General features: G+C 41.1%; 1 protein-coding gene across 1 annotated transcript in view; it reads left to right on the top strand.

The window, feature by feature from the left end:
• LOC126474441 (pickpocket protein 28-like) overlaps positions 1–21446 on the top strand; it is a 217466-nt gene that overhangs the window by 113106 nt on the left and 82914 nt on the right. The window contains exon 3 of the mRNA XM_050101911.1: positions 2088–2291. Coding sequence (XP_049957868.1) covers positions 2088–2291 — 204 coding nt within the window. The remainder of the gene's footprint in view (positions 1–2087; positions 2292–21446) is intronic.

A 21446-nucleotide genomic window follows, 5' to 3' on the forward strand; every position in this document is an offset into this window, starting at 1 on the left:
GTTTACATGTATTTTGGTTTCAAAAATCATTAAAAGGACAGTATTCGGTGAGCCCACTGGCAGTCCTGCGCGTTGGGAGTAAAATTCTTTGTTGAACTGAAAGTAGTTTAGTGCTGCTATATTCCTAATAGTGGTTGTTGTTTTATCAATTTGTGTGTCTCGAGCGTTACCTTTTTGGTTTAGTCCTTTTGTGCTGACACAAATAAATTCAACAGATCAGGAATATACAAACTTACGTGCAACTCAAGTCAGTCACTACAAGTGTTACAAATACGCAGGGATTTTAAAACAAAGTATTCAGAACACCGCAGAGTTATAAAAAGTAACAGCTTCAATAGCACGTTTGCTGACCACTTAATAGCCTACAACAGTCATCCAACCAAAGCAGAAACAGAATTAAAAACACTAAAATCCAGCCACGGTCTGCAATATGAATTTTCACTACGGGAAAACTTCCACATAGCATTAGCAGAGAGAAAACATATTATAAACGGCTACACTACTCTACGCAACTGCGCACTATTTAACACAGTGAAGGAACTGTACTGAATAGAGGACGGAAACATATAAACACACACACACACACACACACACACACACACAGAGAGAGAGAGAGAGAGAGAGAGAGAGAGAGAGAGAGAGCAAGGGCAGAGTAGGTAATTAAAGTTTAAATTTGATGCCAAACTGATGTGAGAACAAACGGAAGGGGAGTGGGCACACAGCAGCAACAGAAACATTATTTCTTGCAAAAATAAAATGGTTCAAATGGCTCTGAGCACTATGGGACTTAACATCTGTGGTCATCAGTCCCCTAGAACTTAGAACTACTTAAACCTAACTAACCTAAGGACATCACACACATCCATACCCGAGGCAGGATTCGAACCTGCGACCGTAGTAGTCGCGCGGTTCCGGGCTGCGCGCCTAGAACCGCTAGACCACCGCGGCCGGCTGTAAAAATATAAAATTGTTACACGAGAGTGAAGTTTTCCAAAGACAGGCGTCGCATTTGGGTGTGAATTTCAAAAGCTACGAACAGATATCTCGAAAATGGCTGTACGTTAATACAAAATATAGTCACGAAATATTTTCGTCCAATAAAATTATGTATATAGATAAAGCTATTTGTTAATTCGCCCGCAAAATTCACAGTAACATCACTGAGTTGCAGATGACAAGTTACCTGTACACAGTAATGTAATGTGGTCCAACGTAACCCAAAAAATGTCGAAAAATTTAAGGGTAGTGACAACAACAGACTAAAACTGATTTCAGGCCTAATTTTGTTAAAGCAAATATTAATGGTACTTAAAAACATGTTTACTACCTACAGAATTTATTTTCATAAAAGTCGGTACTGAAACCCAATAATTTTGCCTGCGGAAACTGCTACTTCAAGAGCTTCGAAATTAAATTGTGAGTAATGTTGTGGTTGGCAGGAGAGCCAACACCGTGTTAGTACAGGAAGCCGAAAGGCACGCGTTTTAGCTCACGCAGGCTGGCGTGAGGTCTGGAACAGGACAAGGAAATTAGAATTTAGAAAAAACGGACTTAGCTGGTGGAATACTTAACTTTAATCCATTAATGGTGAACGTCGCTCTTGACGGTACATGATTCACAGTATCAATAGTAACTGGTAATGGCGCCTTGCTAGGTCGTAGCAAATGACGTAGCTGAAGGCTATGCTAAACTATCGTCTCGGCAAATGAGAGCGTATTTTGTCAGTGAACCATCGCTAGCAAAGTCGGTAGTACAACTGGGGCGAGTGCTAGGAAGTCTCTCTAGACCTGCCGTGTGGCGGCGCTCGGTCTGCAATCACTGATAGTGGCGATACGCGGGTCCGACGTATACTAACGGACCGCGGCCGATTTGAAGGCTACCACCTAGCAAGTGTGGTGTCTGGCGGTGACACCACAAGTAACTTCATTATCAACGCCCCATTAAACATTAACGCAAAAGAAGAAGTCATGTCATATAGATTGCAAAGAACACTGAATTGATTGTGCCTGAAATACATTGTTGTAGCTTTAGTGATTCCACAGAAATGTCTTTTTGCGGCACAGACATCTGCACGACAGTTGTTGCAGGTTCTTCTGGCTGCTGTCGTTTCTGCTGGCGGTGGCGGCCGCAACGTACTACATCACCATCCTGTACCAGAAGTGGGACGACCCCGTGATCGTGACGCTGTCCCCTACGGCCACGCCGCTCAACGTGCTGCCGTTTCCAGCCGTGACGGTGTGCAACATGAACAGGGCCAAGCACTCCATAGCCACGAGGATCATGGAGTCCCAGTACGTAACCCTTAAATATATTGAGTAAAATTTGCCACTTGCTCCCTGCTAAGTTCTCAGAAAAAAAAGTCACCAGCTATTTTGAAAGTAAAAATAACAGCCGCCACCAACTAAGTGGTATGGATTGAAAAGACCGGGAGGACAATTACACGGGAATCGTTTTATTCAGTGCGCCCGTGGATGTAGTAAAACGTGATGCCTGTTTCTTTCATAGCATATAGTATGAGCCACAAGGCAGATGCAACGGAGAAAGAAAAGTCAGTCAACGTCTTTGGCTTGCTAGCAGAAAGTGGCAGCCATATCTACGTACAAGTAATTCACATCAGACAAGGAACAGAAAGATGGACAAGGTAAACAGAGCCAAACGGTACGTGTTTATGTTCTTAGATAAAAATGACTTCGTTTAGAGATAGATGTTCCCGCAGGGAATCGAAGCTTGTCCTTTTTGTAGTGATACTAAACGAACATTGCAAATGTAATTACATCACAGTTGCATCTGGAACTGAGGCAAGGAACATGCTGAAACCTGCCTAGTCTGTTGTCTGTGTACCTTGGGTGAAGAGGCACGTGCCGTGTATCTCGGAGGGCTGGAGGGTGGTACGTCAACAGAAATCTCTCGTTATTGGCCCAGTAAAAATGTGTAGTGTCGTGTCCATCGCATACGGCAGGGAACCTTGCGGGAAGCTTGCGAACAATAGGTGATGCAAGATGGATAAGGTTGTGTGAAGTTTTGGCTGTAGGTTATGTACGCAAGAGCGAATCGTTTGGTCGAAGTGGCAGATGTCTTGGATCACTACAGCTATACCGAGGGAGAAAAAATTCGCCCGTGGCATTTTAGTTGGAACCATTCCGCTGTTAGTTTTAAGAAATCTAAATATGGTTGGCCTGAAGGGAAGGCCACACCCCTGGAATGCGAGTTGAACGCCTTAACCACTGTAACAGTCAACTCGGTAGGACGATCACATTACCCAGTCCTGTTTTCAGGGATGGCAATCCTCAGGTCAATTGATGTAAAATTATGACTTCCTGGTGTAATAAGTCTGCACGAAGAATCACACACTCTAACTGTATCCCGAGTTCACAGAAATATTCTGAGTTTGTTTGAGAACAGTCCACCAGACATTCACTGACCTGGATGAGGTCTCAGACGACAGTGGTTGGGCAGTGATAATCTTCTATATGAAGATGTTTGTCCAGGATGACACAGCGAATCACAGAAATTGGCGAACATCATCGAGATGGCATTCACTATGATGGCGCAGGTAGCCAAATACAATAAGCAAAGAGGCATGCCCAAACTTGTGGGAAACATTCCTGACACGTAGAGTAAGAGAGTGTATAATATGGACAGATTAGATTAGAGATTAGATTAGTAATTGTTCCATAGATCATGAACATGACACTTCGTAATGATGTGGAACGTGTCAGGTTAATAAAAGGTGTCTATACAAGATATTACATTGCACAAAATTTTACATGACACTTAATATTTTTAATTTTTTTTATCTTTTTTTGGGGGTTGGGGAAATTACGCACTTACTATATCCAAAAATTCATCTAATGAGTAGTAGGAGTTGCCATTAAGAAATTCTTTTAATTTCCTTTTAAATGCTATATGGCTATCTGTCAGACTTTTGATACTATTAGATAAGTGACCAAAGACTTTTGTGGCAGCATAATTCACCCCCTTCTGGGCCAATGTTAGATTTAACCTTGAGTAGTGAAGATCATCCTTTCACCTGGCGTTGTAGCCATGTACACTGCTATTACTTTTGAATTCCTTCGGACTGTTAATAACAAATTTCATAAGTGAATATCTAGATTGTGAGGCTACAGTGAAGATTTCTAGCTCTTTAAATAAGTGTCTGCAGGATGATCTTGGATGAGCTCCAGCAATTATTCCGATTACACGCTTTTGTGCAATGAACACTCTTTTACTCAATGATGAGTTACCCCAGAATATGGTGCCATACGAAAGCAGAGAATGAAAATAGGGGTGGTAAGCTAATTTACTCAGATGTATATCGCCAAAATTTGCAATGACTCTAATAGCATAAGTAGCTGAACTCAAAAGTTTCAGCAGATCCTCAGTGTGTTTTTTCCAGTTCAACCCCTCATCAATACATACACCTAGAAATTTTGAATATTCTACCTTAGCTACCGCTTTCTGATAGAAGTCTATATTTGTTGATGGTGTCATTCCATTTACTGTGTGGAACTGTATATACTGTGTTTTGTCAAAGTTTAATGACAGCCAATTTGCAGAGAACCTCTTAATGATTTTCTGAAGAACATTGTTTACAATTTCACCAGTTAATTCTTGTCTGTTGGGAGTGATAGCTATACTTGTATCATCAGCAAAAAAGTACCAGCTTTGCATCTTCGTGAATACAGAATGGCAAGTCATTGATATGTATTAAGAACAGCAGAGGACCCAAGACCGAACCTTGTGGCACCCCATTCTTGATTGTTCCCCAGTTTGACAAATCACCAGTTTTTTGCATATTATGTGAACTGCTTATTTCAACTTTCTGCACTCTTCCAGTTAAGTATGATTTAAACCACTTGAGCACTGTCCCATTCATACCACAGTACTTGAGCTTATCTAGAAGTATTCCATGATTTACACAGTCAAAAGCCTTTGATAGATCACAAAAAATCCCAATGGGTGACTTCCTGTTACTCAGAGCATTTAATATTTCATTAGTGAAAGTATATATAGCATTTTCCATTGAAAAACCATTCTGGAAACCAGACTGACATTTTGTTCAATGTTCAAATGTGTGTGAAATCGTGTGGGAATTAACTGCTATGGTCATCAGTCCCTAAGCTTACACACTACTTAACTTAATTTATCCTAAGGACAAACACACATACCCATGCCCGAGGGAGGACTCGAACCTCCACCGGGACCAGCCGGACATTTTGTTAAAACTTTATTTTTACAAAGGTGTGAAGCTACTCTACAGTACATTACTTTTTCAAGAATTTTGGATAAGGCAGTCAGAAGAGAGATTGGTCGGTGGTCGTTGACGTCAGACGTATCCCCTTTTTTATGCAGTGGTTTAAAAATGGCATACTTCAGTGTACCTGGGAAAATACCCTGCTTCAGAGAGCTATTACATAAGTGGCTAAGAATCCCACTTATTTCTTGGGAACAACTATTATCGTGTTGGAAATGCCATCAATTCCATGTGAGCTTTTATTCTTGAGAGAGTTTATTATCTTCCTAATTTCAGAAGGAGAGGTGGGTGGAATTTCAAATGTATCAAATGGTGTAGGTAAGGCCTCTTCCATTAACTGCCTTGCTTCTTGTAATGAACATTTAGATCCTATTTTCTCTACAATATTTAAAAAATGATTATTCAAAATGTTTTCGACTTCCGGTTTGTTGTTTATCAAGTTTCCATTCACTTTGATGGTGATGCCGTCATCATGTACTCTTGGTTGCCCTGTCTCCTTTGTAATAATATTCCAAATTGTTTAGATCTTGTTATCAGAGATATTAATTTCAGACATGATGCACATACTTCTGGACTTTTTAATAACGTTTCTTAATGTAGCACAAGAGTTTTTACAATATTTGGCTGTTTCTGGGTCATTACTCTTTCGTGTTGTTAGATACAGTTCCCTTTTGTGGTTACAAGATATTTTTAGTCCTTTAGTAAGCCAAGGTTTTTTGCATGGTTTCTTCTAATTAGATTTAACTTCTTTCTTGGGGAAAGAGTTTTCAAATTCTCTTAGGACACGGGTCCTAAAACGCTTTATTTCCATATTTTAGCTCACTTGATGCAAGGGCTAGTCAAATGAAAACGAGACAGACGGAAAGAATAAGTAAACTGTTTATTATGTCAAAATTATTCGCCATAACTGTTAACTGGCAACTGAGGGCCAGCCCACAAGTTGCTGCAGATAGAGCTGGGAAGCCCTTACAGTAGTGAAGATAAGTACAAAGGCATCGATACTTTTAGGAAAATTACCATTGTCGGTTGGAATAGTTGCTCACAGTCTATATGCAATAGTATGAAATACAGTATACAGACAAATGCAATCAGATGGTATCGCATTTGGTGTTATTAGTACAGTATACACTGATGTGACAAAAGTGTTGGGATAGCGATATCCACATATTCAGATGGCGGCAGTATCGCCTACACATGGTGTACAAGAGCGGAGATTTGATAGAGCTGTCGTTTGTACTCAGGTGCTTCCTGTCAAAAGATTTACGACGTGACTATGGTTGGACAATGGGAATTAATATCCTTTGAACGCGGAATGATAGTTGGTGCTTGACGCATGGGACATTCCATTTCGGAAAGCTTTAGGGAATTCAACATTCTGAGATCCACAGTGTCAAAAGCGTGCCTAGAGTACCACATTTCAGGCACTACCTCTCACCATGGACAACACAGTGGTCGAAGGGCTTCACTAAACGACAAGGAGTAGAGGCATTTGCGTAGAGTTGTCAGTCCTAACAACCAGCTCTGCCTGAAATAATGGCAGAAATCTATGTGGGACTTGCGGCGGACGTATTCGTTATGACAGTGTTGCGAAATTTGGCGTTAATGGACTGTGGCAGCAGACGACCGATGTCAGTTCCATTGCTAACAGTATGACTTCGCGTGTAGCGCCTCCCCTGATATCGTGAGCACATCGGTTGGACCCTAGACGACTAGAAAACCGTGGCCTGGTCAGATGAGTCCTGATTTCAGTCGGTAAGAACTAAGGTAGGGGTTCGAATGTGGCGTAGACCCCACGAAGTCATGGATCCAAGTTGTCAACAAGGCGCTTTGTAAGCTGGTAGTAGTTCCATAATGGTGTGGCCTGTGTTTAAAGGGAACGGACTGCGTCCTCTGGTGCAACTGAACCTATCATTGACTGGAGATGGTTATGTTGGGCTACTTGGAGACCATTTGCGGCCATCCACAGACTTCTTGTTTCCAAACAACGGTGGAATTTTTATGGATGACAGTGCGTCATTTCATAACATTTTGGACAATTCGAGCGAATGTTTTTGCTACTCAGGTCCCCCGACATGATTTACATCGAACATTTGTGGGACATAATCGAGAGATCAGTTCGTGTACAAAATCCGACACCGGCAACACTTCCGGAATTATGGACGGCGATAGAGGCAGCATGGTTGAATATTTCTGCAGTGGACTTCCAACGACTCCTTGAGTCCATGGTACGTTGAGTTGCTGCACTACGCCGAGCATAAGGAGGACCGACACAGTATCAGGAGATATCTTATGACTTTTGTCATCTCAGTCTATAACAAGACGTCAACAACTGCAGTGTCAGAGGATGGAATTCGGTATAAAGGCAGTCGGCTCTGTGCGGTGTTAGTATGTGCACAGGTGCCTTTCCTGCAGATAGGAAATAGACACCATCAGTGACAGTGTGCATAAACCACGACTGTGACATAGCCATGTGGTCAACATTTATTATGCGATGAAAAAGCAGAAATCGGTGAGTAGAAGGAAATGGGACTCCCTAATTGCCAAATCGCCAAGAAGATCAACCGTTCAGGTACAGTGATTAGAAATTTCGTTAGATTCGGAGCATGATATGGCCAAATTGGAAAATGTGGGAAAAGCGGAAAATCGAAACGGTTACTCTTGAGCAAAGCAAGGGCCGCAAACAGTTATTCCTCTCAACTTGTTGCTGGTTTACCTTCGTCGGTACCTACCAGACATGTACGACAAATTTTATCAAATCAAAACATCTTACATTCAAGAAACGACTGCAGAAACCTGCTCTGAGACAAACATAAAAAGGGTGAATGTAAGTTTGCTGAAAAACATATATCGTAGACTTGAGAATGGGTTAAAGTTCTCTTCAGTGACGTGATACTGAACTTTAATAGCCCGTATGAATTTCAGTTTGGCTGGCAGGATCTGAGAACAGAGCAGGAGGTAAGAATGAGCAAAAATTTTGTTGGTGGAAGTATTACGATTTAGGCAGCCTTTTGCGGTAACGGTAAATTACGCTTTGCCTACGTGATCAGTAGAACGAACTCTAATATGTATACTTATAATGATGCACTAGGGACAGAATGGATTAGAATGTATGAGGACCTAGGGAACGAAAATTTAACGTTTCAACAAGATAATGCATGTTTACAGGTTTCTGCACAACAGAAAAGTGGTCTGAAGATGAAGATACCGATGTCTTACCCTGCCCTGCACGTAGTCTGGATCTGAACCCCGTGGAAAATATTTGGGGAATACTTGCAAGGCGTGTTTATCGCAATGGAAGGCAATTTGAGCTCGTACGAGGTGTGATTGGAAAGTTTTAAGAATGGATCCGTTACTGCTTACTTGTTTGGCGGGCAGGTACACGGAGGGTGGGAGTGAGTCACTGCCTTATTCTCGAACGCCCTCTGACAGGAAACTGCATTTCCTTTATTCAGTTCGTTGTGCCATCTGGTTGAGTGCGGGTCTGTTAGGGCTTGTTGCCGGAGTCTGTCTGCGTGAAAATGGACGTAAAAACGTAGCAACGAGTTAGTGTGAAATTTTGTTTTAAAACCGTGAAATCAGCTTCTGAGACTTTCTTTTCTTTTCCTGTAGGCCTCAATCCTTCAGGGACGAAGGGTCGACCGTGTTAGTACGGACTTGGCAATGTTAGTGGCAGAGGGTGGCCGGATGCCCTTCCTGCCGCCACCCCGAACGCCCTGGGACGGAAGTAGTGTACCCCAGCTGTATGTATCTAGTGTAAGTCATGGAATAGTGCGAACAAGTTCAGAAGTCTGTGTGTCGTCGAACTGAGGCAGAACGTGGGGAACAGCCCGGTATTCACCTAGCAGGATGTGGAAAATCGCCTAAAAACCACATCCAGGTTGGCCAGCATACCGGCCCTCGACGTTAATCCGCCGGGCGGATTCGATCCGGGGCCGGCGCGCCTACCCGAGTCCAGGAAGCAGCGCATCAGCGCTCTCGGCTACCCTGGCGGTTCAAATCAGCTTCTGAGACTTACGAACTATTAAAAACAGCTTCTGGAGATAATTGTATGAGCCAGTCAAATGTTTTTGTCTGGTTCAAAAGATTTAAAAATGGCTACGAATCATTTGAAGGTGAACCACAGTCCAGCTATCCTTCCACCTCCAAAACGAATGAAAATGTGAAAGTTGGCAACTTAGTGCACTCTGATCGTAGACTTACTATTAGGGAGATGGCTGATGAACTTAATTTAAGTTTCTATGCAGTTCAGTCAATTTTAACAGAAGATCTGAACATGCGTCGAGTGTCCACAAAATTCATTCCAAAAGTGTTGTCAAGTGATCAGAGACAATACCGACTTGAAGTGTGCGAAGAACTGATTAATCGGACTAAAAATGACCCACATTTGTTAAATAGGGTTATTACAGGTTACGAATCGTGGGTATATGGATATGATCCTGAAACAAAAGTGCAGTCTTCGCAGTGGAAGATCCCAGGTTCACAACGACCGAGAATAGCACGGCAAAGTCTGTTGAAGATGAAGACAATGTTGGTGATTCATGACGGACAATACCGGTGGAATCGAAATAGATTCCACCGGTATTGTCCGTCATGAATTTGCCCCTGGAGGACAGACAATTAACCAGGAATACAACAAATATGTCCATGAGGGTTTGCGCGAAAAGGTGCAGAAGAAAAGGCCTGCATTGTGGAAAGGCAGGAGTTCGGTGCTGCACCATGACAATGCTCCGGCTCATCGTGCCTTCACCATCATTGAATTTTTTTTACCAAATTCAACATTCCTGCGCTTCCACAACCGCCATATTCCCCTGGTTTGGCCCCTGCGGACTTCTACAGTAATGTTTCCAAAAGTGGTAACACCGTTGGAGTCGGTGTGTTTAGTCAGAAGTGGATTATTTTGAAGGAGAGGCATCACAGTAACATGTAAGTACCACTACCGTACAATTACAAGCCCATTCTTAAAACTTTCCAGTCACACCTCGTATGTGAGCTGAAAAGAGCGATACGAGAAGAGTAGGTGACAGTTTCACTGTAAGAACTACAAACCTTAATAAAATCAATGCTGAAGAGAATTTTGAGATTATTTGGAAGAACGGAGGTTGGACAAAGTACTGACAACGCAATAATACAACGGGACAGTGAGTGCCTTTGTACCGCGTTTAGGTACACTTTCACTGCACTATAGCGTAAAACGAAATACGTGATGGACACTGAACGGTTGATGCCACGTGGTCGACGCTAGCAGGGCAATGAAGTTAGTAAACCTAAGAATTACAACCTACTATACACAGTGACGAAATTTAATGTGACTAAATTTCATGTGAGTAAACGTGCCTTGTAATGCTGGTACGTTCTGTTTCTGTGCTTCTCATGATTAATGTTGCTATGAAGAGAAGTTGAAAATGAGCTCTAAAATAGAAATGAAGTGTTTCCGGACCCATGTCGATGTAATACATTTTATTCCTCTACGTGTGAGGAATGTCTGCTGAAAATTTGGCCATAACATTTTGTTACACACGATATATCTTTTATAGGTACTATAAAAGGGCGTTTCTCCTAATGTGAATGAAGAGTTAAGTCAAGGTTTCTATGATAGGTTCATGCCCGAGACTCCTTTTTAGGGGACTGGTTCAAGAGCTCCGAAATTGTGTTCGAATTTATACTAACTTTTGCTATTTGAGAGTGTCCCCATTAAATACGAGTCTTCGTAGGACGAAGAAACCTCGAGGAAAGATTTGTAGCCGGCCGAAGTGGCCGTGCGGTTAAAGGCGCTGCAGTCTGGAACCGCAAGACCGCTACGGACGCAGGTTCGAATCCTGCCTCGGGCATGGTTGTTTGTGATGTCCTTAGGTTAGTTAGGTTTAACTAGTTCTAAGTTCTAGGGGACTAATGACCTCAGCAGTTGAGTTCCATAGTGCTCAGAGCCATTTGAACCAAAGATTTGTAAAGAAACGCGAAAGGGAAATAGTGAGTAAACCACAGAAGCAAACACATTTTAATTTCCAAATGGGATGATAATATTTGCTAATTACGTACCATATTTACGGTCCATGATACCAGAGGGAGCTATAGGGGTAAAAACTGTAGAGGAAGTTCTTGGCATGGGAGAACATTCTGCGCCATTGCAAGTGTACCTTCTTCAACAATTTGTGGCGCAACTGACCGACGGCCTCTTCCCAAATCGCTAGTTAATTTGAACTTCCGAATCTCGATTTTCAATCTGATGTGAAAAGACGACCACTCCGCATGTCTTCAGTGCGTCGATACTCGCGAAGAGAAGCAGCACTTTTGCCGTTGTTTCTATGAAACAGTTTGTAAGTAGGCTGTTTATGTTTTCTCTATGTAAGTAGGCTGTTTAGGTTTTTTATTGGTAACGCCACCTCTGTATGACAATCACTGGCTGTGCTGTGGGCAGTCTGTGTCTGCTTTGCATTGTTGTAATACTCGCCATTGTAGTGTTAGGCAGCTGGCTGTGAACAGCGCGTAGCGTTGCGCAGTTGGAGGTGAGCCGCCAGCAGTGGTGGATGTGGGGAGAGAGATGGCGGAGTTTTGTAATTTGGCATGAACTGCTATATTTATATATGATGATATCAAGGTAAATACATTATTTGTTCTCTACTAATATCTTTCATTTGCTAACTATCCCTATCAGTAGTTAGTGCCTTCCATAGTTTGAATCTTTTATTTAGCTGGCAGTAGTGGCGCTCGCTGTATTGCAGTAGCTTGAGCAGCGAAGATTTTTGTGAGGTAAGTGATTTGTGAAAGGTATAGTTTAATGTTAGTCAGGGCCATTCTTTTGTAGGGAATTTTGAAAGTCAGATTGCGTTGCGCTAACAAAATATTGTGTGTCAGTATAAGCACAGTCTCATGTATAATTGTTCAAAGGGGAAGTTTCATATGTCGACCCTTAGCCGAGGATACCTCACTGGAATCTTCTGATTTTTTGTTGTAGTTTGTGTAATTAGTGTAGATTTTGTTTATTGCTAGCGCGTAATTGTAGAGAAAATCTCCTTTGTAGTTGCAGTCTTTCATTGTTGTACAGTAAAACAGTTGTGGCATGCATGTAGATTTGCACCAAGTATTTCGCAGCTGCGCTTGCAGTTAACTAGATATTATTTTCAGTGCTATGTTAATGTGTTCTCTTATTTTTGATCTTCAAATTGTGTTTTTCTGTGTTGTCGTGTGAAATACTGTGACAATAATGGCGTGTGAAAAACGTAATACTAGGCTCCAAAGTAAACTGAGAAATGACAGTGAAAATGAAAGCAGTGTGTTAACGCCACCGAGTAATGAATTAACTGATGTTCAAAGTAGTAATTTGGTAATTGCGCATAGGGAAATGGAGCGGGCGGCAAACAATGGTGTAGACAGTGAAACAGGTAGTGAACAGGGAAGCGTTATCGATCAATTGGTCGGCAACAGCTCGCCTCAGGAATCGGGAATGACAGAACACAATATTGCAAATACTGTAGATTCAGGTTTTGCGTCCTCACCGTTTTCTCAAATAAGTCAAGACACATTTTCAGCTTGTCAAAATGTGAATGTTGCCGGTGCAAATGCACTGCCGAAAAGAGTAGAGGAACAGATTCCAGACACTAATGCATTGTTATTACAACTAATGCAACAAATGGAACAAAATCAGAGACAAACACAGCAAAAGCTGCAAAAGTTAGACACATTGGAACAAAATCAGAGACAAACACAGCAACAGTTAGACACAGTGGAACAAAATCTCAAAAAGTTAGACACAGTGGAACAAAATCTTAAAAAGTTAGACTCATTGGAACAAACACTTGAACAAACACGTGAAGATTTAACTACTGAGTTACATAACATTGAATCGAAATGTCAAAAAGTCTGTAATGACGTAAAAACACAAATTTGTGAGCATTTTCAACCTATTTTTTCGCGGCATGAAAATGCATTACAGAATCACGAAGCAGCCATAAAAGAACTGCAAATTATTGTTCATGAAAATCATGAGACCTTGCAAGCTAAATTTGACTCAGTTGCATCTACCGATTCGGTTACGCAACTTGCAAAAACTCAGGAAAACTTTAAGGACACAGTAGATACTCTGAAACTTGGTTCAGAAAAACACACTGAAGAAATAAGTACACTATCGGAGAAAGTAGCCGAACTTTCGGATCAGGTCACTAACTTATCTACAAAGGTAGATGATGATCTGAATGACACAAGACCCGTAGCCTTCACTGACACAGAAGAGTATGAACAAATAAGAAAATTCAAACAAAATCAGAATCAAATTAATACACAACACCAAAGAGAAATCCGGGAAGTACAAGATCAGCTGACACAGGTAATACAAGAATTACGTATTTCAGAGGACACTCGCGCCCCAATAAGGGAAGAGGGACTTAGAAATACGGAACAACCACAAAATAATAACACAGGGCATTTCGGAAGTTATGAAAGAAATTGGCAATGTGCACCGAATTTTGAGATGGAACGGCCGACACGACCTAACAATGACCGATATGCGACTCGCCGACATGATGATTTTGACTATAAGCTGTTCATTACTACCCGTAAATTCAAAACATTTAAGAATTCTGGCAACGACATTCATCCACAAGCATGGCTCCATCAATTCTCTCATTGTTTTCCTCCCAACTGGTCGTTGGAACACAGATTAGAATTTATGTGTGGCTACTTGGAGAATGAACCAGCTGTAAGAATGCGATCGGTAATTCACGATTGCCACAGTGAAGGAGAGTTTTACCATGCCTTCCTCTCAGCATATTGGTCTCAAGCCACACAAGACCGTGTAAAACATAGCATCATAATGATGAAACGTTTCGAACAATCTGAATTTTCCAGTCTTATGAAATATTTTGAAGACATGTTGCATAAGAATCAGTATCTTTCAAACCCATACAGCCCCTCAGAACTCATCCGCATTTGCTTAATCAAACTGCCTGAACATTTACGACATATTATTTTGGCAGGACGTTGCAAAGACGACATTGAAGCATTTCAGGGACTGTTACAAGAATTAGAAATTGACACTGACAATCGCGGAACGCGAAACCAGGAACACAACAATTACAGGTCACATCCGTCGCAATTCCGCGATGAAAGAAGTAATAACTTGACACGACAAGGCTATTCTCACAACACAAATCGTGACCAAAACAGACACCACCCGTATGACAACCGTTGGCAGAGTAGTAATAATTACAGGGAAAGATCACCTCTCCGTGGTAATGACTATCACAGAGACAATAAGAGAAACAGACAATATGGGAACCAAAATAAATACTATCAAGGGAGACAGAATAACTTTAGACGCAACGGACCAGCGCGCAGTTACGATTCAGGGAGAAATTCTCCACCATGTGACCGACAAGAAAGAAACTATGGAATCTACCGACATGACGACAGACGATATGATCGTAACGAGAGACCTGAATTGCATCAGAACTGGCGGGATTCAAACAGAGCAGGGCCCTCTCGTCACGGTGAATTTGTAGAAGTTAGGTCTCCAAATCCCAATAACGGCGCGCGCCAACAAAGAGACAGACAATGACTAGCACAGCAGGCAGCTGCGTGCGGCCGCTGGCTCAGGGAAAAATAACAAAGACGCTAGCCTTGAGAAAAGATTTAGCATTCTTTACCGATGTAAACAACATGATAATTGCTTTGAAGTTGAAAGTCTGCGTACTAGGAAGAGTAAAGGATTGCACCACATTTCTCATGTAAAACCATTTATTGACAGATAATCTGCCTTTTAACTTTGTCTTTGCCATATAATATCACGACGCTACTAATGAGTGACAATTTACAATGTTGCTTTTGCGGTGTATCTGTTTTATATCTGCACAGTTTTCTGAATTCTTCTGGAAATCAAAATATGTTTTATTAGTAACTTTTGTGGTATAGCTACAAGGAGACAGCCTTTTCCATAGCACAACAATACGTTACAGCACAGTACTTTCATCATCACAACAATAAGCATAATAACTACGACATCTATACGCAAAGCATTTCACTTTTGTTTATCATGAGGTAAGTACATCGACTTCTGCAGAACTTAGCTTTCGGAGGAAAATAACTACGACACTTCCACAGAGATTATCTTACAACAAGATGCACATTTAGCGCTACAGGACACGCATTTCAGTGATCAATTTTATACTTAAAACATCTATTTTTAAAGATTTTTGAATTACAAAGAAAGTTTTCCGTGATATATTTCATTCCACTGGTGTAATCTGTAACACCTGAGGGTATAATTACATTAATCCTCAGGGGGGTACACGCTTACTTTGTGTACCATGTGTGTGGCAACCACAAGGAACCCTAGCTAATATGGTATTTGCTTATACAACTTTACACATCGGTACCATATTTCTCTAACACAGAATTACACAGCTATCTGATTATTTGACAGAGAAACAAACATTCTTTTTACTACATCAGTGACACATGTTTACGCAATACACAGTTGGGTAACTTCACACTTATGAAACTGTATTTTGTCTGTACTTTGAGAAACGCTCATATTTTTCGGAATCATTGTGATACTATGAGAGCTTTGAATGACGTATTTCGTAAGGGTGCATGATTTTAAAGTACGTTTGAGGTAGATGACACTATTGAAATGAGCAGAGAATTTTTTTAGGCTCAGAAATTATTGGAGGAAGTTACGACGATTTTGAGATTTGACTGAGGTGTTATGATGTTATTATTACGACGACAATGTGTATTATGTTGTTGAGGAATGTTTATTATGCTACGTATTTCTCACGATGAAATATTGAAGAAGTGTCGACGAATATGTATATGTATAATGAGGTAAGGAATAATGAGTAGTGTTTAGGGACTCTGATTTATGAAAAGGATGTTGGAAACCAAGAAACGTACTTTAAGAGTTATGAAATGTGTGACTGTATCACAATGCTGACGAATATTTTTTTTGGACACTTATATTTATAGGATTTTGTTTCTACAGATTTGCAACGCTAATTCTTGACCTGTGAAATATTTTTAAATGAGACTGCAACGGTAGCAGAATCTCCTGTCGTAAATATTTCCGTACGAAAGTTAAGTGACCACCTGCACGTAATGCGTCGCGGGCACCCAGCTGTGTCAGACGCCTGGAGAAAAAGCCATTATTGCGAGCCCTTTTCAGCGGCACAGGTAGAAAAAAAAAAAGGGGGACGTGGGACGTGTCAAACACCTGGAGAACAAGCCATTAGGGTGTGCCTTTCATCGCTAATGCGACACCCTCGTTACTTGAAAACATATGATTACTCGCACTTTGTGCTAATTACTGAAATGCTTATGAATTGATGGGAAATATTCGTACATCTGCACACCTGATTATGACAAGCGTCTTTCTATGAGAGTTGAGAGAATTTCTACTAACTTATGAAATGTCACATGACTACTGAATGATATTTTTATGCTTTGCTTTTCATAGTTGCTTATTTCATTTGATATCTGGTTTCCAGCTGTGTTGCAGCATTGCTTTTATAAAATGAAATGCATTTGCTAATGTGAACACTTTCTGTCAACAGATCTATTAAATAATTATTTTATGATCCACATTCTTTAAAAAAGGAGCACTTGGAATGGAGAGAACAATAAGAAGGAACTAGTAACTGCATTCATAATTTTCTTTTCAAGTAATAGGTAACTTTTTGGTAGAATAACTTCTTGTGGTGCACCACTTTAATTACATAGACATTAAGATGTGAATATACATTTCCCTTATCTGCATTGTTGTTTACTGTAATATTTTTTCTGCTTGCGCTATGTCATGTTTCAGTATAAGTTGCTGCTGTTTGCCAGGCATAGTGTTATTGAATTTGACTTTTGCTCATTTATGCTGCTAGCTTTGCCAATTTGCATTTTTTTGCATTGCTGTTTGTGTTGATTTGTTATGTGATGCTGCATTGCCTCGTCCCTTAGTTTAGCATCTGAGCTCAGTAGATTTAAGTTAGCTTAAGAGGGGGTAGCCTCTAAGAGAATGAGTTGCGATGAATTGGAAGAAATGCATTGAGAAAACAGGTTTAGGTAGGATTTTCTTGGAAATAAATGTTGAGGTAAGAAATGTGTGAACATATAAATACAGAAAGCATGCTTAGATAGAATTTTTTTTGGTGGAAACAGAGGATGAAATAAGAGGAAAGATATATGAAGTTTTGGGTTGGACTGCAGTACCAAATGTTACACTGAAAACGAACCCTGTCCTTTCCTATTGGTGTTATCCCACTATGTGTTTGTGTACCCTTGAGTATTTGTTTTCTTCCTGTCTCTGTGTACTGTTTCATAGAATTTTTTTTCTCTTCTAATACTAAGCTATATTCACTATGAGGAGGAATACTGTTATCCTCAAATATAAGTTGCATTAATAATATGTTATTTTCTTTGTAAAGTTGTTTACAATTTTGTTCTGTTTCAATGTTCATGTGTGAAATTAATGTTTCGAAAACTATTCTCATTATTTTATGTATGTACTTATGTCACTATTTTTGTAACACTGACGTATATGTCTATTTCTATTCTTTTGTAAAGCCTGTGTTACTGCAATTGTTATCTATATTGCTATGTTTTTAATGATGTATTTTGTACCTTTGTTATTGTATTCTTCTGTTATAAAATTGTAATTGTCACCAATTCATGATATTATTAACTTGTAAGTTCCATTTCACTGCACACGTTTCTGTTGGTCATAGTATATGGACAATATGTGAGAAGTTGGCACTGTTAGTGTTTGCACGTGTGTTACTAATTCAGCAAGGGACTGGATAACAGCATTGCTTGTTCTAAGGACAATTCCAAAAACTTTGTGAGTGCACAAGTGGTGGTTTATGGACTTCCTATATTCTCCGCAAGACTCTTCAATGGTGAATGTGCACCTGCACAATCGCAACAGATGGCTGCTGGCCATCTCTACAAGGACTACAGTGGGTCTGCACCTCTGGTGGCCCACCAATACCAATATCTCTACAAGGACTACAGTGGGTCTACATCTTTGATGATCCATCAATACCATTATTTCTACAGGGACTGCAGTGGGTCTGCACCTCTGGTGGCCCACCAATACCGTAATCTCTACCAGGACTACAGTGGGTCTGCTCTGTGATGACCTACCAATGTTCTTCAAAACGTCGAATGACTCTGCTGTGGGTTTGCTATGTTGTGGCCCATTATCTGTCAGCATATCAAGAGTCAGCACTGTCTTTCCATTGGAAGGACAACACTACTTCTTCAAGACTGCATGGAAATCCACTACTTCTATGTGCATTTTCTTTTACTGCTTGGACTTTGAGAAAAACTCTGCATTTTTACTGTGATGAACAATGTGGACTGTCTTTATGGACTGTGAGAAATTTTGATCTTTTGACCAACATAATATTAATAAGTGTGTGCATTTTATATCTTTGTTACTGTAATTGTGAAAAATTTTTGTCAAATCTGTATTGGCCAGTGCCCAACACCATTTGTAAAAATTTTTGTGGGGAGCATGGGGGCTATGTAAGTAGGCTGTTTATGTTTTCTCTATGTAAGTAGGCTGTTTAGGTTTTTTATTGGTAACGCCACCTCTGTATGACAATCACTGGCTGTGCTGTGGGCAGTCTGTGTCTGCTTTGCATTGTTGTAATACTCGCCATTGTAGTGTTAGGCAGCTGGCTGTGAACAGCGCGTAGCGTTGCGCAGTTGGAGGTGAGCCGCCAGCAGTGGTGGATGTGGGGAGAGAGATGGCGGAGTTTTGTAATTTGGCATGAACTGCTATATTTATATATGATGATATCAAGGTAAATACATTATTTGTTCTCTACTAATATCTTTCATTTGCTAACTATCCCTATCAGTAGTTAGTGCCTTCCATAGTTTGAATCTTTTATTTAGCTGGCAGTAGTGGCGCTCGCTGTATTGCAGTAGCTTGAGCAGCGAAGATTTTTGTGAGGTAAGTGATTTGTGAAAGGTATAGTTTAATGTTAGTCAGGGCCATTCTTTTGTAGGGAATTTTGAAAGTCAGATTGCGTTGCGCTAACAAAATATTGTGTGTCAGTATAAGCACAGTCTCATGTATAATTGTTCAAAGGGGAAGTTTCAAGTTTTATGAGTAAAGACCAACTCACCTTATCCACGCACATGCTTACTAGTTGCAAACATAATTCACACTGATATTTGCAGGAGTCAGGTCCCAGATCCACCTGAAGTACTCACTGGCATACAGGAGTTGGCTTTTCAGCCCCTGTTTAGGAGACAGGAGCAAGCATTATAGGTGTCTAGGTGGATGATGGACAGTTTCCAGGTCACGCAGATGAAGCCTCCATCGGCCCTGCATGGTGATGGCGGCCTCCGCACCCTGTCATTGTTGTCTCTGAAGTTGCAGTGCAGCTGGCAGCATCAACGTCCTTCCAGTCGGAATCGTGGGCTTCCAGTTGGACTCGTGGTTCCCTAGACGATAAAAGACAGTTAGTCATGCCTAGGGTCGAACTCCATTGTCTCCCTTCGCTTTCGATACGTCCAACTGATACAAGGGCTGAGAGTATGCATTGAACAGTCGGCAGTCAGCGTTCAGCAATGAGAAATTTGTTAAGAAGGGTGAGGTATTTATGCTGGCGCTTCCCATGCAGTGGGTGGCGGTGGGGATTGGCTTCAAATGGCTCTGGGCACTATGGGACTTAACATCTGAGGTCATAAGTCCCCTAGAACTTAGAACTGCTTAAACCTGACTAACCTAAGGACCTCACACACATCCATGCCCGAGCCAGGATTCGAACCTGCGACCGTAGCAGTCGCGCGGTTCCGGACTGAAGCGCCTAGAACCGCTCAGCCACCGCTGCCGGCCGGTGGGGATTGCTAAGTCACTAGGAGAGCTGACAGCGAGGGAAAACCAGGACACATGGTGGTGACTTTAGAACTTCGCAGCTTCAACTTTCAGCGGCTCTTTTCTGCTGGCTCGGCACCTGAATACTTATCGTCGTGTTGTACCTAGCCTCCCTTACGGCACTCTGCTTTGTCTCTAGATGGTGGTATGTCTCTGCTTCCGTGATGTCATTATGCTTCGCTTGAAGAATTGGATGCTCGTGTACTGCAATAGTCCTCGTGTTTCCAGTAACTCGCTCATCATTTCTCCTTAACTGGCAGTCTCGTGATGACTGGGTGTTGCGTGCTGTCCTTAGGTTAGTTAGGTTTAAGTAGTTCTAAGTTCTAGGGGACTGATGGCCATGGATGTTAAGTCCCATAGTGCTCAGAGCCATTTGAACCATTTTTTGAACTGGCAGTCTACTGGGCGTTGAAACAGGCGGTTCAGCTACCGGGAACTGACAAAATAGAGATTGGATGAATTTTTAGTGTTCACCGAGGTTTTTGTGTAATTCGAACGATGTATTGGTTTACTAGCGGCAACTGTTGACAGTTTCTGTAAGTGCACACTCTGCTCTGAGCTGCACATCTTGTAGACAACGGTAAGGTGCTCCGTTGAGTTCGCCGGATCCTGCACGGCCGCTAACGGCGTCTCATGGAAACCTGCAATTCAGTTGCTACGGCGCCCGTGGGGTGGTATCGCTACGTCAATTTCAGCGAACACATTTATATTTTTATCATCCTTTTACTGACTAATAAACGCCCTTTACACTGTCATTAAGAGAAGAATGTGTTCCCTCTAAGAATGATACGTATGCACTTTAAATTTCCAGAGGTCTGTTATTTATTTTTTATACATTACTCAGAGTATGAAAAACTATTCTTTTACAGCATTATATAATTCTTCTCCTAAGGTTTGTTCAGATGATGGCAGCAAGTTTCTGTTGAAACAGGTCATCGTGAAGTAAATAATATTTAGCGATCTTGGCTTCAGAAGAAATTTCTTTCGATTTCTTTTAATATTGTTGTTATTTTAAAGCATTATAAATGTTTTATTGTAATTATGAACCATTATTATTATTATTATTATTATTATTATTATTATTATTACTGGTACTGATGAAATTATTATTATTAAAACGGTATTCTTTTGTGGCACGTTAAAAGTGGTGACGGTATTTATATTTGGGGTTGGTGGGAACGGAAGATAACAAATTCTGACCCCTAACACCCCCCCCCCTCCCCCCCCCCCTCCCACCTACTTACCATCACCCTGGGACTCGAATCCTGGACTTCAGCCTGGTAATATCTTGAGTGTGCACGTTGCTTAGACGTCAGCATCGCT

Source organism: Schistocerca serialis, chromosome 4 (assembly GCF_023864345.2).
Source record: "Schistocerca serialis cubense isolate TAMUIC-IGC-003099 chromosome 4, iqSchSeri2.2, whole genome shotgun sequence".
In the NCBI taxonomy this organism is placed as follows: domain Eukaryota; kingdom Metazoa; phylum Arthropoda; class Insecta; order Orthoptera; family Acrididae; genus Schistocerca; species Schistocerca serialis.